The sequence below is a fragment of the Diorhabda carinulata genome, chromosome 5, assembly GCF_026250575.1.
Source record: "Diorhabda carinulata isolate Delta chromosome 5, icDioCari1.1, whole genome shotgun sequence".
In the NCBI taxonomy this organism is placed as follows: domain Eukaryota; kingdom Metazoa; phylum Arthropoda; class Insecta; order Coleoptera; family Chrysomelidae; genus Diorhabda; species Diorhabda carinulata.
The window spans coordinates 23,896,462-23,912,700 of record NC_079464.1 but is presented as its reverse complement, the minus strand read 5'-3'; the positions used below and the strand labels follow the sequence as shown (position 1 = coordinate 23,912,700).

Sequence of the window (16,239 nt, the reverse complement as noted above, 5' to 3'; positions counted from 1 at the left end):
ATTCAGTCACTTACCTCGTATTTGTTGATCTCCAAAGGGCCCACAACCCACATTGGAAACTCTTTTTGATTATTGACAAAATCTGACCACAGCAATGTTTATGTTCGAGCTATTCAGAACATATACAGAAAGTCAAAAGGTGTAGTCAAATTGGGAAATACCCTATCAAAACCATTTTCGCATTCTAAAGGTTTGAGACAAGATTGCAGTTTATCACCAGCAATATTTGAAATATACATTCAGGAAGCTCTGAGTAAATGTAGAACTAAAATTGCGAGAATGGAAATTAAGATAGAAGATAAGTGAAGATAAACACAAAAGTAACAATATACAAAGTAATAGTAGAACCTATTTTAACGTATGGATATGATTGCTGGCAACTAACAGATAAACGGGAGAAAAATATGGAGACTGTGGAAATAGACAACTTAAGAATATCGAGCAGGATATCCAGAACAAAGCATTATCGAAATAAAGATATACGACGTAGAACAGGTCGAGTATACACGACTTCAGAGAGACTACAGACTAAGCAACTGCTCTAATACGGACGTGTGATGAGGATAAAGCATAGCAGGTGGCTGAAGAAAGCCTGGATGTATCAACCACAGTATAGGAGAAGATGAGGAAGACTCTAAGAAACCTAGGAGAAAAGAATTGAACATCATATGAAAGAGCTATCCAGGAAAACGAGTGGATAGATAGGAAAATGTGGCGCACGAAATGCGGAATGCGGCAAAAACTTCAAGCAATACTCTTGCCAAAAATAACCTTTCATCTCTTGAATCACTACTGACCCAAGATGAAATCTCTCTATCGCTTCGATTACTAGCTACGGCCTACGAATAACTTCGGAAGAAACTTCTCGATATTTTCATTCCAAAACCTCACTAAGCAACTCGTCGGTGTTGCAGGTTTTCTGCGATTTCTGCGACTATACTGGGGCTATTCTAGAAAATAAGCTATATTCGCCTAAAAATGTCCCTATCTTCCCCAATAAAAGTATAGCAACGAACTTCTTTTTTTGTATAGTCAATTTTATTGATAGAAAAAGCGAATTAGAAATGACATGTCTTCATACTACTATGAAAAAACAATCTATTGCTAAATTTGTTGTTTTAAATTATCGATAAGTGGCAAAGGCTAGTGAAATAAGGTATATAAGGTATTGTTGCAATAAAAAATATGATGGTTATTAGGTGATTAAGAGGATGTTTATTTTTTAGAAATAACATCATCTTAATTAAGGTCCTCTCGAAGACGGCCTCTAAATGCAAACGCAGATTTGTGAAAATTCTTGTCAATAAATCTGGGGTGATTGCTGCCATTTCCTGGTGGGTATTTTACTTTAACTGATTAATGTCCCTCGGATTGTTCATGTAGACTTCATGTTTGAGGTGTCCCCACAAAAAAAATCAAGAAATCAGCAAATTACACTCAGACAGATTAGCATTTACTGAACATGTATTTTATTAACGTCATTCTATGGATTATAAATCTGCCGATGTATTAACAATATTATACAAACTACTAAAAATGCCTATATTGGTCATGAAAGCATAGATTAACGAAGAAACTGATTTAAATAAACTTAATGTGATCTATGAATATCTGCTAGACTTTGAAAAACAAATTATATGAAAATAAAAAGTAATTGCTCAAAAATATAACAAAATCGATATTTATTTCCAATGTCATTTGGAAAGTTTTTTTAATTATGTAAAATTAATATTTTATCACAAAATTCCAAGCCACAATTCTCGTTTATTCGAGGAAAGTGATTTTATTTAAATTATTTTTCAGATACACATTTTTCATCTTTCTATTTCACATTCAGTCCCCGATGATGAACAATCAGTTATTCAAAAGCTTGGAGTATATACTAAAAAGAGTATGCTTTGGTATTTTTTTGACACAATCCCATCTTTATGGATACATGATGAGTCTAACCAAAACGAAATGTTATATTGGAGATTTCATAGTATTCAACAATTCACCAAAATATAAAAATTTCTCTTCTAAAATTTTCAAAATTCATATTTAGTAGTATTGTCTAAATTAGGGGTTATAATCATTGAAATCTAAGCATCTCTCTCCATGTTACGAGAATGGTCCCAGAAGTACCTGACCTGACAATACTTTTATTAGAAAGGCGTTAGCCCAACCAATATGAGAGCTGAACTAGATTATACTCTGGGTGAGACTGTTCCGTCGTTATCATCAGTAAAATATTGGATAGCTGACGATCCGTACGACCTGTAAAGACTAGCATCGCAGTGGTCAACCAAATGACGTGACGACTCCAGAAACCACAAAGCGGTACTGGGTGATCGTTGACTGAAAGTGCGTGAGAAGGCATTTCAAAAAGTGCAGTACATCGCATATTAACTGAAAATTTGGACATAAGAAAGCTGTGCGCAAGAAAATAGCGCCGTGAAGATGAAGAAGAAAAAAAAGCCGAGCTATTTTGTTAACCATGGATGAATCGTCAGTCCATCACTCCACGCCCGAAACAAAAGAACAATCAAAACAAGCGACTAAAAAAAGAGAACCGGCTCTAAAGAAGGTAAAGATCGTTCCATCGGCAGGCAAGGTCATGGCATCGGTTTTTTAGGATGCGCGTGGGATAATTTCCTTTGACTATCTTAAAAAAGAAAATCGGCAAGTATTATGCAACGTTTGATCGGAGAAATCAAGTAAAAACGGCCATATTTGGCTTGTTTTATCAGCTCACACATTGTTATAACAGTGGCCAAAATTATTAGATTAAAGTTTGAATTGCCAACTCATGCACCCTATTCGCCAAATTCAGCTTCCTCGGATTATTTTCTGTTATAAAACTCGAAAAATGGCTCGCGTGGACAAAGAAGAGGTGATGTCGGCAGTTGATGGCTATTTTGGGGCACCTGACGATTGTTATTATAAAAAAGGTATTTTGAACATCGCTGGGAAAAGTGTATGGAACTAAAAGAAGATTGCGTTGAACAATGAATATTTTGTTTTCCAAAATTTTTGTGTTTTCTTTGTTGGACCAGATACCTCTGAGACCATCATCGTACAGTATAGCAGTGCCAGTGATTCTAATTAAATAAGCGATCATGTATTGCAACTTATGTGCGCATACTCCTATATTTTAAAAATTTCACATTTATTAAATACCTCACCTTATGTAAATGATTCAGTTTGTAAATAAATTAGTACTATCATACCTGTGTAAAGTACCATCTTCTAGATTCCAAGCTAATACACCACAGCACTTATCCTCTGTAACCAAAAGGTCAAGTACAAAGTATTCTATAAAAAATTTGCACTTGTGTCTGACAGCTTCTCCGTATAAGGCATGCAGCATATAGTGACCAGTCGCGTCAGCAGCAGCACATGTCCTAAAAAATTATATTGAACAATATATTCTACCCAAACACCAAATAGCTCAACAGACACCCTCAAATTGTTGCAGAATGCGGGAAAAGATGATATCGATTTGATTTCAATTGGCAAGTGATTTTGCACTTTTTTTCATTGTAAAATATATAACTAATTCTAAAAGCGGAGTAGGTAAGTGAAGATAAATAAATTAAGAACGTGTGACATAGAGTTTATCAATACCCCACGAATAGAACTTTACACTTCTAATACTCACTCCAGATTTTCTAAAGGAAACAAATCTTATTATGAACTAGTAATACTAACTGAAGACCGGGCAAAGTAGGACAAGATTTTGGAAATGAAGCAAACGTACATTGTTTTCAAAGTCATGTGAAGCACTATAACTCATAGATTTGAACAATCATATTTTCGTGACACTACAGAAACACTGCATAGTAAGAAAGTTAATGCAGATGAATGAAAACGAAATAACAACACACCATAACACCACGTACTAAACTTGGCCCAGACCCGTGGGTATAGTTAACACCGGCAAAGAGCTGATTAAACTGGAAAGTTTAGGAAAGAATTATAATTTATTTTCCCAGGGACATTTTAGAAAATGTATAGTCATATAAAAAGTAGTACGAACAAGGGTGGATAGACATAAAAAAACCATATACTAACATACAATATGTAGAACAATATCAAGAGATAAATAATTTCCACACATTAAAAATATTCATCTAGAGAGTAGATATATTTTTCAATTAAAAGTGTTTTTAAACCTTATTATATTTCCTGCTTGTGTGAAGCCATTAGCTATAATTCTTACAATTGAATATAAAACACAATGAATTTAACCTTCCGTAAGGTATTCACGATGGCTTTTCCATGTTTTCATCAATAATTAGGCTCAAATATTTCTTTTCGTGTATATTAAATATTGATGAGCACTTTTTTATCGATTTACGACATCTGAAAGTTTGGCTGATTAGAAATGCATTATTTTGAAAAAATATGAGCATTAAATAATACCTTATTTTAGATTTTAAAAAAAATTTTTTTGCTCATTTTTTCTCCTTAACTATAAGAGATACAAAAACAAATAAACAGTCGAATTGAAGCATTTTTTATGACTATTATTTTGTTTTTTTTTTATTTTTTTTTGTAGCATGAAAATGACCCTTGAGTACCAAAAGAAAAAAAATGCAAACATTAACAGTCATTAATTTCTTTTTATTTTTAATCAAAAAGATGGTTCTTCAGGATTAACAGGGAATAGACAATTAAAAATTACTTCAAGTAGAAATAAGAAACTCAATACCAAAATGAATGCAAAATCTAAACGTTGGCAGTCATTAGATTTATTTTTATTTCATTCTCTGCAAAGGAGTAGTTTAAATAATAAAAATAAATAACCAATTAAATTTTATCGAAATGCTGTGAATTTATCACAGAAAAAATAAAATTGCAATGTTTTAAATCGTTAAAAGATTTTTTTCAATATTATTTTCGTCAGAAGGGTAGTTTTTGGAGATTTTCAAGGGTTGATACTTCAAAATATATGAATTTTCTATTATACAATATGTTAAGATATTTATTCTGCATGAACGAAAAACATTTGAATTGAAAAAAAGAAGGAAAAACTATAATATTTGTATTTTTCGATAAAGGGTGGTTTTCATCCCTTAAAAACAATTTGTGACCATGTAGATCTTGATATGGAGGGTAAGATAAGCTTAATTCTAAATTTTCAGGAAAATCGGAGCTGCATTGAAGAATTCGGAGGTTTGACATCATTTTGGGCTTAAATGCCTGCAATAACTGTTATGTTCCATTGAATATCATTGGTAGTGACTCAACGGGGACTAGTTAGCGATTCACGTAATTAATTTCAAATGAATAGTCCCATGTGTAGAAGTTTCTGCTTGGTAATCTAATCTCTCCTTGATTTTATTAGGTTGCATAAACTAGGGTGTGAGGTCGTGAATCTATCTCGCTAACACTTTGACCTATTGATCTATTGTGTAACCCGGACTGTTCACGGAACAGGTAGCAATGATTTTGCTGGCTTTAAAAAGCTTGAACGTAAATACCGTAATTCATGTATTGCCTCGCACTCACAAAGAATGGGTTCGGCGGTTTCCTTTGGCTCCTAACAGAAATGACAAGAGCTTTCGAGAGTTATTCCGATGCTCTTCAGATGATAGTTCAGCGGGCAGTGAGCATATTCAATTAAATGGCCTTTTGAGATGAAGTAAGAAAGAAATCGCTTCGATTGTTTTGGGTATTATTCCATGTTTCTGATTTCTTCTCATTTTCTTACCTGTTTATGACTTGATGGCTTCTTAAAAAACCTATGAAAGTTTATGATGCGATGGAAAAAAATTGTCCCTTTTCTTTCTCCAGATGATCGGCTTGTTCATTGCCGTGTACTCTGGTGTGGCCAGACACCCAACATTGTTTGTTCCCATTGATTTTCAAAATTCCTCCCATACTAGCTGTGACTCAATTTTATATAAATTCAAGCACCTGTAGGGCCGCTTAGCTATCTAATAAAGATGAATATCCTTGTATTGCAGTAGTTAGGTTGCGCGCATTGAGCCGCGTATGTTTCCGACTGGGAAAACGAAAAGTTTTTAGCTCATTGGGAAACGAGCTCTGTTCTTTCCGATTTCGAGCCACCGGTTTGAATAATAATAAGCCTCGTGGGAACGCAATCTCCGTAATTGTCCATTTCTGTCGACTTATTATTATAATTTCATAGCTTTTGACAAAGCTTAACCCATGATCATGTCTATAGGCACTTTACATTTGTTTAGAACATTGGGATGCCCAGTCACGTCGCCGAGCATCATGTTTTGTTTCTTGTTCACCTATATTGCTCACTTTATTGCTTCACTTTCTATGAAGGTTTACGTAGTGGGCAAATTTAAAATGACTTTTAGTGTTGCCCTAGGACATAACCATGTCGCGCTTGTTATCGCAAGGTAGGCTTTTTGTACTTGGCCACCATATTAAAGACGCATAGCTTATGAGATAGGTCGCACAATGGATATATAGATCCAGTTCATCATTATTGGTTCCAATGTTCCTCTGATCATTATGTAGCAGTTGTATGAAGCACTTCGTGCCTTATGGCTTGCTGCTTGAAGATGTTGTCTCCATGTCAGTCTCTGATCGAATCTCACCCCGAAATATTTAATATCTGATTCAAGGGCTAGTTCAACCTAGGTTGGTTCTTGAGGGGCTTACGTTGAGACCTTAATTGACACACTATATTTGAACAATTGTTAGGGCATATTCAATACTAGTTAGTAACGTTAGTAATTGTTATGTTCCATTGTATAACATTGGTAGTAACTCCGTACTCCGTTTGTAGAAGAATTTAAATCGAGGATGCCTGTGATAGTTCAGTCGGTGGGTTATGGACCATTTGCGCATTATGAAAACGTCGACCAATATTTCTCGCTCTTCCGCGAAGACGTGGTATTTTTTTGTAGAAATAAAATACTATGAAAAATAAGGCAACACCCAATGTAGGTAACTTCTAAAAGTGGAAGTTTACAGGGCTAAACAAATATTGTAATTATAATTTCATTTCTTGATTTTCTATATTCCCAATTCCAGTAAAGTATAATTCAAAATGGGAGATAATTTTGAAATTGTATTTCTGAAATCTATAAATTACAAAAAAAATTGTAGCTTAGAAAGTTATGTAAGTTAGGAAAGTTTTATGGAGAATTATGTAAAATATATACTTCGAATAAATTTCAAAATAAATAGTTTCAAGTAATATCCGTAAGAAGAAAGTAATGAATGTATCAAAAAGTGACAAATTTGTTCAGCCGAACTGTCCTTTATGAATCTTCAGATATGTATCGTATAGAGTAGCATAGCAGTATGAATGTTTAGACACTATACACCATACATATAAAGTGTATAGTCTCCATAGTTTAAACTACATTTATGCTAACTTAGAATCTTATGTCAGCACCATCTACCAGGCGCAACTGAAACATATACTTTTGAATATCTGACACGTCTGCAGCGCAGTCTGCCGGACTTCTATGGAAAACATTCTAACAATAACAACAATTTAAAAATAATTGATAAAACATTATCTAGTTGATCGAATTGTGAATCTAAATCATTCTCGAGCCCCCTTAAATACACACAAAAAATTTCATCAAAATCGGTCCAGCCGTTTAGAAGATTTATATATATATATATATATATATATATATATATATATATATATATATATATATATATATATAAATTAAAAAATAATACTTAAACATAACGTAAATTATAATAAATTTGACTATTTAATCAAAAAAAGTGTATGCAGAACAATTTTAGCTTACCGATGTGCTTGACCTCCTTCTCCTCGTTTCAAAGTTTGTCCACCAAAAGCTCTCTGATATATTCGACCGTCTTTATTTCTTGAGAATGGCATTCCTATATTTTCTAGTTCTAAAACAGCTCTAGGAGCATCTTTTGTCATAAAATGGATAGCATTCTGGTCGCCGAGCCAATCAGATCCCTTTACAGTGTCATACATGTGCCATTTCCAGCAGTCGTCCTCAAAATGACCTAAACACTTGATTATTAGTATCATGGAAAAAAATATCAATTTTTTATACGGGGAAGCTAGAAGCATGAAGTATTTATGCATTAAGGAATAATTAAACATACATATATCAAATGGGATAATATGAACCTAACATCACAACTAGGGCAGTTTAACGGAAGAGAGATTGTTAAATAATAATAATTTATAGTTCAGTTCGGTTAATTTTTCTGCAACGGTAGCAAACGAATGTGTATACCAGCGTAGAATCCAATGGTAAAGAGAAAAATGGGGATTCCCATTTGAAAAAATTAGGTTTTCGAAGTTTTTAGATAGCGAAATTCTGCACCATTTTATAAACACCCTATATAAATTTTCGTCAAAGTTTTCACAGATTTTTAAAGCTGAAAGTGTTATTTATCCAAATCCCAAAAATATTAGACCTGACTCACTTAAACTTAGAAATATATATTTTTTTAGTGGAGGGCTCCATGTGTCCAAAAAATTTCGAAAATGTGAAATAATTAAAAAATGGTGGACTTTAGGCATACGATGCCTCAAATAAAGTTATCTTGAAATTTCGCATAGATCCAAAAAATTTAATAATAACCATAGCATTCCGTTTAAAGTAACGAAGTTTCAGAAAACTGAAATTATTTAAGCTGAAACAAGCATTTAGGAAAACCCATGCAAGAAAATTTTCAGAACACTAGTCGCAGTACTTGTTCCAATTCCCTTTAAGCTCGTTTTGTAAAGTTCCAGAAACCCAATTAATTCCTTTAGTTTTCTATATAACATCTTTATAAAATTCTGTAATAATACGAACAACGTATTCTTTTTGTAAATTACGTTTTCAACGAATTTATATTATTTAATTCACTTGAAAGAACAAGAATAACGTTACAAATTAATGTGTTCACTATGTCAGAGAGTAAGTAATCCATGAATATATCAATCCCTAATTAATTAAGAGGAAATCCAACCCTGATTTGAAGAAAAAGATTAAAAATTTCAGTAATAAAGGTAGACTATGAGCATTATTGCTCCATTCAATAGTATTAGCAGAATGTCGGAACAGCTGGTAACCAATAATTCAAATTTGATTTACTGAGAGTTCTATCGTCCTCTAATACATTTTAATCGCCAAAGCTATGAAGAGATCCGTCTCTCTATTAACGATTATAAAATCACCGATACTAAACCACAATTTATATGCACAATAGCGGAGAAGGATCTGTAGTGGACAGGCTCTGTTTGAACAATGTTATTTTATAGGACAAAGGCTGAATAATTGATTGTGTTCATTCAATGGTTGCAGCCGCCGTAAAGGCGGACTTATAATCGGTTAGAAAATCTATAGTAACTAAGGAAAAAATAATTTTTCTTTTATTAGTATTGAATGCTGCAGGAGGAGTAAATGAAAACTGCTCTGCGAAAATTCATAATAAATGCAATGTAGATTGAAATTTCATAATATTATTCGATCAATTTAAAACCGGATGTGTAGCGATAAGTTAAATTTCACTCCGTGCCTTGACGTGCCATACCGTGGTCTTCATTTGGGAAAAGAAATCTGCAGCCGAAATTCTTAATAAATTAAAGGGTATTCAAACATGAACGGCAACGTGACAATTTGGTCACATATTGTGAAGAACTGGTCGGTCACGAACCAATTCGATGAGAAGTTCGTCGTTCATATTATAAAAAGAGGTAAACACAGAAAATATTGATGTGAATTGTGCAAACTCCATTTCACGGTACGTCACGTCACTTCATAGCACGGATATGTGTGAAATGACCTTTAGCCCCCTCAGAAGTAACCATGGGGTAGCCTATGAAAAAACGTGTTTGCAATTGAACTCCTCCGAACCGGCTTGATCGATTCTCATGAAATTTTGTGTGCATATCGGGTAGGTCTGAGAATCGTTCCCCTTAATGTTGAGGGTAGTCCATCTCTAAATTTTTTTTTATTTATCAGATAAAATTATAAACTTTATATTACTGACTTTATATTACTTATTATTATTATTACTCTCAATTTTTCACCCTTCTAGGATCAACACCTATTTTTCCATCGCGATTTTTTTTATTTTATCCACAGATACACGAGAGGATTGCAAGATGGCAATCGAATATTATTATTTTAGTACGATAAATTCTTATTTATAATTTCAATTTTCTTCTTGTACCGATCGTAGCAGCGACTGTTTTATCATCATCATTTTGATTTTTATTTGCTACTCTCGTGTTAATTTTACTCTCATCGTCAATTTATCATTATGTTTCAGTGCAATCATTATTTGTTAATAACTGAAAATACAGTAATTTTTTCTTACTTTCTTACTTTCATGTAAATAAACACGTGTTGTAAGCTCTCGCTAACAACAGCCATTGTCGTACCTGTACATATTGTACTCAACATTTTTTGCAAATAGTTTTAAGTCAAAACAGAAACGTATACGTGTTTAATCAATATATGTATTCTATTATTGTGAAAGGTAAGTCAAATAGTGAGCAAACGAATAAAATATTGAGTAACTATTTCTCACAAATAAGTGCTTAAACTTGATTTACTTACAGGTTATATGTACATTTAGCAAAGCCAGCAAGACTTAAAGGGGCCAATTTGAGTTGTCGAACTATCAAATCTCAAGCATATAAGAGCACGAACATCAGGCGAACAAAACAATGCAGATGTGCGTGTGAGCACGGCGCAGTTATGTCAATCACAATCACAAAAGGCACGAGATGAACGAAATTAACAGAGACAATTAGAACGAAGAGAAACGCGAAGATTCATAGTAAACAGACGTTGACCAACGACGTCAACAAATTCCTCGAGCAATAACATCAGATTTATTTCTTCGACTAGCATTCCAGTATGAGCCTGATGTAGAATATTTGGCTCATTTCAAAGTCGTTATTGGACAACTATGTGTGGCATATTCTCTCCCAATTGATAGTAAATATATGAATAATTATTTTTAATGTCTAGACAGCTATAAAGAATTTTAATTTGAAATATATTAGTTACTTTAATATAGAATACTTTATTAACCTAAATAAAGCATACTTCCATTGTCTATACAACGTTTTCTATTTTTTATGGAACTAGAAAAATATTTCGTCGATATAATTTATATGGCAGAACAACGTTTGTCGGGTCAGCTAGAGATACTATAAATATACGATACAGAATACTATAAAAATACTAAAACATACGATGAAAATAGCATATATTGCTGTGGAAGATTCGAGAAGCAGTACACAAATTTTGCCACGTGGCACAATACCACCGGAATTGGAGTTGCACTGCCTGAATGAGTACATCATGACCATAACCCTCCAGGAAATAAGGTTTAAACCAGAACTGCGTAGAGGCCAACTTATACCACCTCTCCTGGAGATCAATTTGCCATCAAGTTCACGAACACGACGCAAAGATCCATTGTACGAGCGTGAAGCTACTCCATCCTGTTGAAACCATGTTTTTTTGGTTATACCCATTAAAGTTTTGCAGTTCAGGTACAAAGAAGTCGTCCAATATCTGCGCATAACGCGCTGAGTTCGCTGTTACTGTGAGTCCCCTTTCATCTTCAAAAAAATAAATGCCTATAATTCCTCGCACTGACTACGCAGCCCTTACGGTCACTTTTGGTTTGTGTTTTGGATTGGTTGCACTCCAGTAGCAGCAATTTCACTTGTTGATGTGACCATTAAGATGAAAACATGATGTTGCTAAATAGAGGCAGATTCTACTAATATTAACAGAAGTTCTATCAAGGTACTGCCGCCTCAACAAACACCTGAAGACGCTAGACCTAGCAGATAATGCGGCGTGCAGGTTGTGTCGCTGAGACAATTGAAATCATCTCACAATCTAGACTTCTTAAAAGGAGTGGGATTAGCTGTAAACACTGGGATCTCCAGTATCGCAGCAAGAAAGGGGGACACAATAGATCCTTTGGTCCTAGTGTATACGAGACCCCAAATCAACACAGAGCACAAGTAAGGGAATCAAACGAACACTTTCCCATATTTATAAATCAACTATCTGTGGTGAGAGAATGTTAAAAGATAAGTAATCAATTATTACTGAAACGGTTTGCAAATTCCTCAATTTATCAGTATTAAAAATAAACATACTTAAGGCGGCATTCACTCCTCCTTGTGCTGCAACAGTGTGAGACCTTGTTGGAAACAACTTGGTAATACAAGCAGTTTTAAAACCATGTTGAACCAAACCATAAGCTGCTCTTAATCCTGCTCCACCTGCTCCTACGACAACGCAATCGTACTGATGATTTATTATTGGATATTTTGCCTGTAAAAAAAAAATCGAATTCAAAAACACGATCTTAATTTATTATCTAATCCGATTGAAACCGGAAAAATTGTAATTAATTGCTGAATTGACAACAGATAAAATGAAAAGTTAAAAAATTTTGGATTGTTCAGTCAGCCCAAAATAGAAATTGGATAAAAAATTCACGAGAAAACTAAATAGAAAGTATCATACCAGAACAATTATTATATACATTTATAAATCAATAGAAAATAAATATTTCTTCAAGAAAACTAAAGTATCTGGCATCTCTAATATGCTATAATGATACTAAAGTGATCACAAAAAAATAATTTCGCTCCAAAAATCGTGGGTTATTTTCGATATCTACTACGTTGTATAGTAATAGCTTTATGTCCTTTTAGTAGAGCACAAAATTTCATTATGTGATGTTATAATTGGAAAAAGGTTTTAGGAGAATTATTTTAGATCGTACGAAAATGGAGTACCGAGTTAGTGTTGTGTAAAACATAAAGAGACATCAGCCAACGCTTCCTGTTATGAGAAATTTGGTCGGTCGGGAAATGTGTTGGGTGGGTTTGGTAGGCCAACAACTGTAGGTTTGTTCCAACCTGCTAGTCGGGACCGTTCTAAATACGGTTATCTGAAGCATTTATAGATATTTTCTGCGCAATCTCCGGCTATGCACGGTTCTTGTTATAGTCCTTGCTATCAACCAAGTATCGAAAAGACAGTCTTTGAAACGGCTCACAAACGCTACCTAAGTTGGTTGGAACGCCAAACAGAATCATTCGTATAACGGTAACCGCCCGGTTGGAACACGTAATCTCTATTGCGCAGAATCGTCAGCGTACCATGGACGGTTATTTGATGGATTGGAACTTTGTCAGAACAAACGAGATTCATAGACGTATTCATAGACGGATAGCTAGAGCCGAAAAATCATCGTCATCAGTAATATGGAGTTTCTACTGTAAAACATGTACAATTTACTTGGTACGGGGGGTAGCAATAAGGGGTGAAAGTGCAAAATTTTTGGGGAAAAAATCGTCATCGATAATATGCTTCAAAATTTTCCCAGTTGAAGGTCTTAACCCAAGTAGTTGAAATCCCAAAGGGCTGACAGATAGCTTGGTACAAAAGGGGTGGAGGATAAGGGTGAAGAGGGTGAAAATTTTGAAAAAAAATCGTCATCAATAATATGTCACTCATTTGGACCACTTAAAGTTGAATCCTCAAGGTGTGCAAACCCAAAAGGACTAACGACAGTTCGGTTGGTAAACGGGGTCAAATTATATCCCGAGTGCGTATCTATATAAGCGTATTTTCTAATTTTTTCAACTTAACTTATTCAACAGTCATATACATGTTTAATTTATTTATTTTTTTGTTTCAACATTCTTATGCAAAATAATGGAATTTATTATATACAAATTTTTTTAATAGTTTTAATTAATTGTACGATAAAATAATATTTTAAAAGAATAAATAAATTCAATTTTAATTAATTACTATGAAATTACTTACTCTTGCAGAATTAATTGCAATACCTTCTGGATTATTTTTAGTCCTCTGAAGTAAAATAATTATCTAAAATATTTGTGGATTTTTTTTGATAATAATAAAAAGTGTTATTATTTTTGGTAAGATTATAATTTTTTCACAGTTACTTCTCGTTACTAAATTCTCAAAATTTTAATAAAATTCAAAAATCAAAGTAAAGTAATAAAAAATATTGTTCATTTAATGGAAGATTGAATTGGCCACCTGAATATTCTACAAAGAAATTTTGGGAACAAAGGAAGGGGAATAATTCAATAATCAATTATATTTATAATTTCTTTACAGAATAAATATCATAATTTTACTTTTATATTGAAATACACTCTAATCTATTAAAAAATAAAGAATTACAATTAAAATTCTTAAAATTTTCAAAAGTTACTTGCACTTTCATCTATTATATCAATATCACATTCATTTTTATACTATAGCTAATATCAATCTCATCATCAACTGGCTCGTCATTAATCTCATCATCTGTTTCACTCTCAAGAACAATATCACGAACAATCTATGGCATTTGAGGTCCATCAAGCCAGTTAAATTTATAAATATTGTTTTCTGAAAGTTCCCAATCATTTACTTCAATAACAAGTTCTATTGGAACATTTCCATAGGCATTCAACCAAATACTTGTGATATAACGAGCTCTTAAAGAGTGTTGATACAGTTCAGATTGCGATGGTGGTAAAGTAGAAACATCAAAATTTTTATATCGACGATTAAATAATGTTAAACGTACGTCATTAACTTTTATTTTGTATTTTTTTTTGTAATACCTATGCCATACATATGACAATGTTTCTATCACTTCAAAAACTTTCTCAGTATCACAATCAATGTCACTAAGAGCATAAAATACATCCCGATACCGATCAAATGATCTCATTAGGTGAAATGGTCGTTTTTTCCTTTTTCTGTGAAAACTTGGATTGTAATTACAACCGGTCATTGCATGAAACCCAGCTAAAGCTTTACACAATGATTCTCCAAAGTTTTCGTAAATTTTACAAATAACAATGTAATGTTTTTTCCAGCTGTTCCGGTTTCTATCCATAGTTTGGATTTGCTGTTCAAACGATGCAAATTATTCATGATAATAACCAGTATATCCGTATCGGAGCATTTTATGAGTATGTTGCTATCTTTCTGTAGTTGGCGCTCATGGTAAATTATTTTGCTTCCTCATGAGCAGGGCAACTAAACTCCATTTCTATTGACGAAACGAAATTGACGTACAATTCTTACTTTGCAGAAAAGGTGCAACTTCGTCGTTAGCCCAAAAGTACAAGAAAAATTGAACCCAAGCTTCTTTAAATTTGTTGTTACGAAGTTCTTTTACTAATTTGCCCAATTTTCCGTTATTATCGATGACGATATCCCAAAATTTTCACCCCCTTTACCAGTGATGGGGAAACTACGGCCCGTATAGTTGATAAGTTGGATAACTATACTTCCAATCAACTTACGATGTCCTGATTTCCTTGAAAAACTTTTATTTGTAAACCTAACAGAAATATAATCGAAGTATCAGAAGAAGTCTAAGTTAATTTATTTACATACTGTATAAATAAGACTAAAGAGCTTTTCTTTGAAATACGTTTCAAACGTATCAAATAGAATGATTTCAAAATTGTATTTTCTCTCACATATTTGAAGGACCAAATAAATTGTAAGGGATTATTCGGAAACCACTTTTGACATGCGGAGCTTGCAATAAACTTCAACTACATAGCCATCGGTACAAGCAAGTTTACATTGGAAAGTATAAATATGTTCAAAAGCTATATATGTTTTGTATTTGCCTATCCAATAGAGTAAACCTTCACATAAATTGTGTGTTTATTCAGTATCTATATAGTATACTAGTCAACATGAAATGTATGGTGAGTTATTCAGTAATTTAAGCGACATTTAGAAGGTTTGATCTTTAACTCACAGGGGCAATGTTGTATGAAATGACCAAATGGTGAATCAAAAATAATATGAAGACTGAGAACACCGAAAACAACATAACCTGTTGAGATAATTTTCACTCGCTAGTATTTGAAATTCGTGATACAATTAAATTAGTATGAGCATGATGTTTCCGTTTTAAATAATATCAGAAAAGTAGATACAGGGGAAAAAATACAAAACTTTTCCATCCTTTATATGATAGGATGAGGAAAAAGTTATTTATGTACGAAGATATATTGAAAAATTCTTAGCCTACTATAGGAACTAAACAGAATTTCAATGTCAATATATCTTATTACTCAACATATTCTCCTCTTCATTGAATACATTTATTACAGCGTTTATCAAAGTTGCTCAGTCTAAATAGGAAATTGCATATTTTTTCATAGAATGGAAAGGTAAACCACTGTGTTTGATTTGTAATCGAACAGTTGCTGTTTGTGAGGAGTTTAATTTGAAGAGACAC

At 33.2% G+C, this 16,239-nt stretch overlaps 1 protein-coding gene across 1 annotated transcript in view; it reads right to left on the bottom strand.

Moving 5' to 3' along the window:
• LOC130893667 (succinate dehydrogenase [ubiquinone] flavoprotein subunit, mitochondrial-like) overlaps positions 1 to 16,239 on the bottom strand; it is a 113,059-nt gene that overhangs the window by 93,225 nt on the left and 3,595 nt on the right. Inside the window, exons 2-4 of the mRNA XM_057799940.1 lie at positions 12,092 to 12,269; positions 7,740 to 7,968; positions 3,210 to 3,383 (exon numbers count right to left, since the gene is read on the bottom strand). Of these exons, the coding sequence (XP_057655923.1) occupies positions 3,210 to 3,383; positions 7,740 to 7,968; positions 12,092 to 12,269 (581 nt within the window). The remainder of the gene's footprint in view (positions 1 to 3,209; positions 3,384 to 7,739; positions 7,969 to 12,091; positions 12,270 to 16,239) is intronic.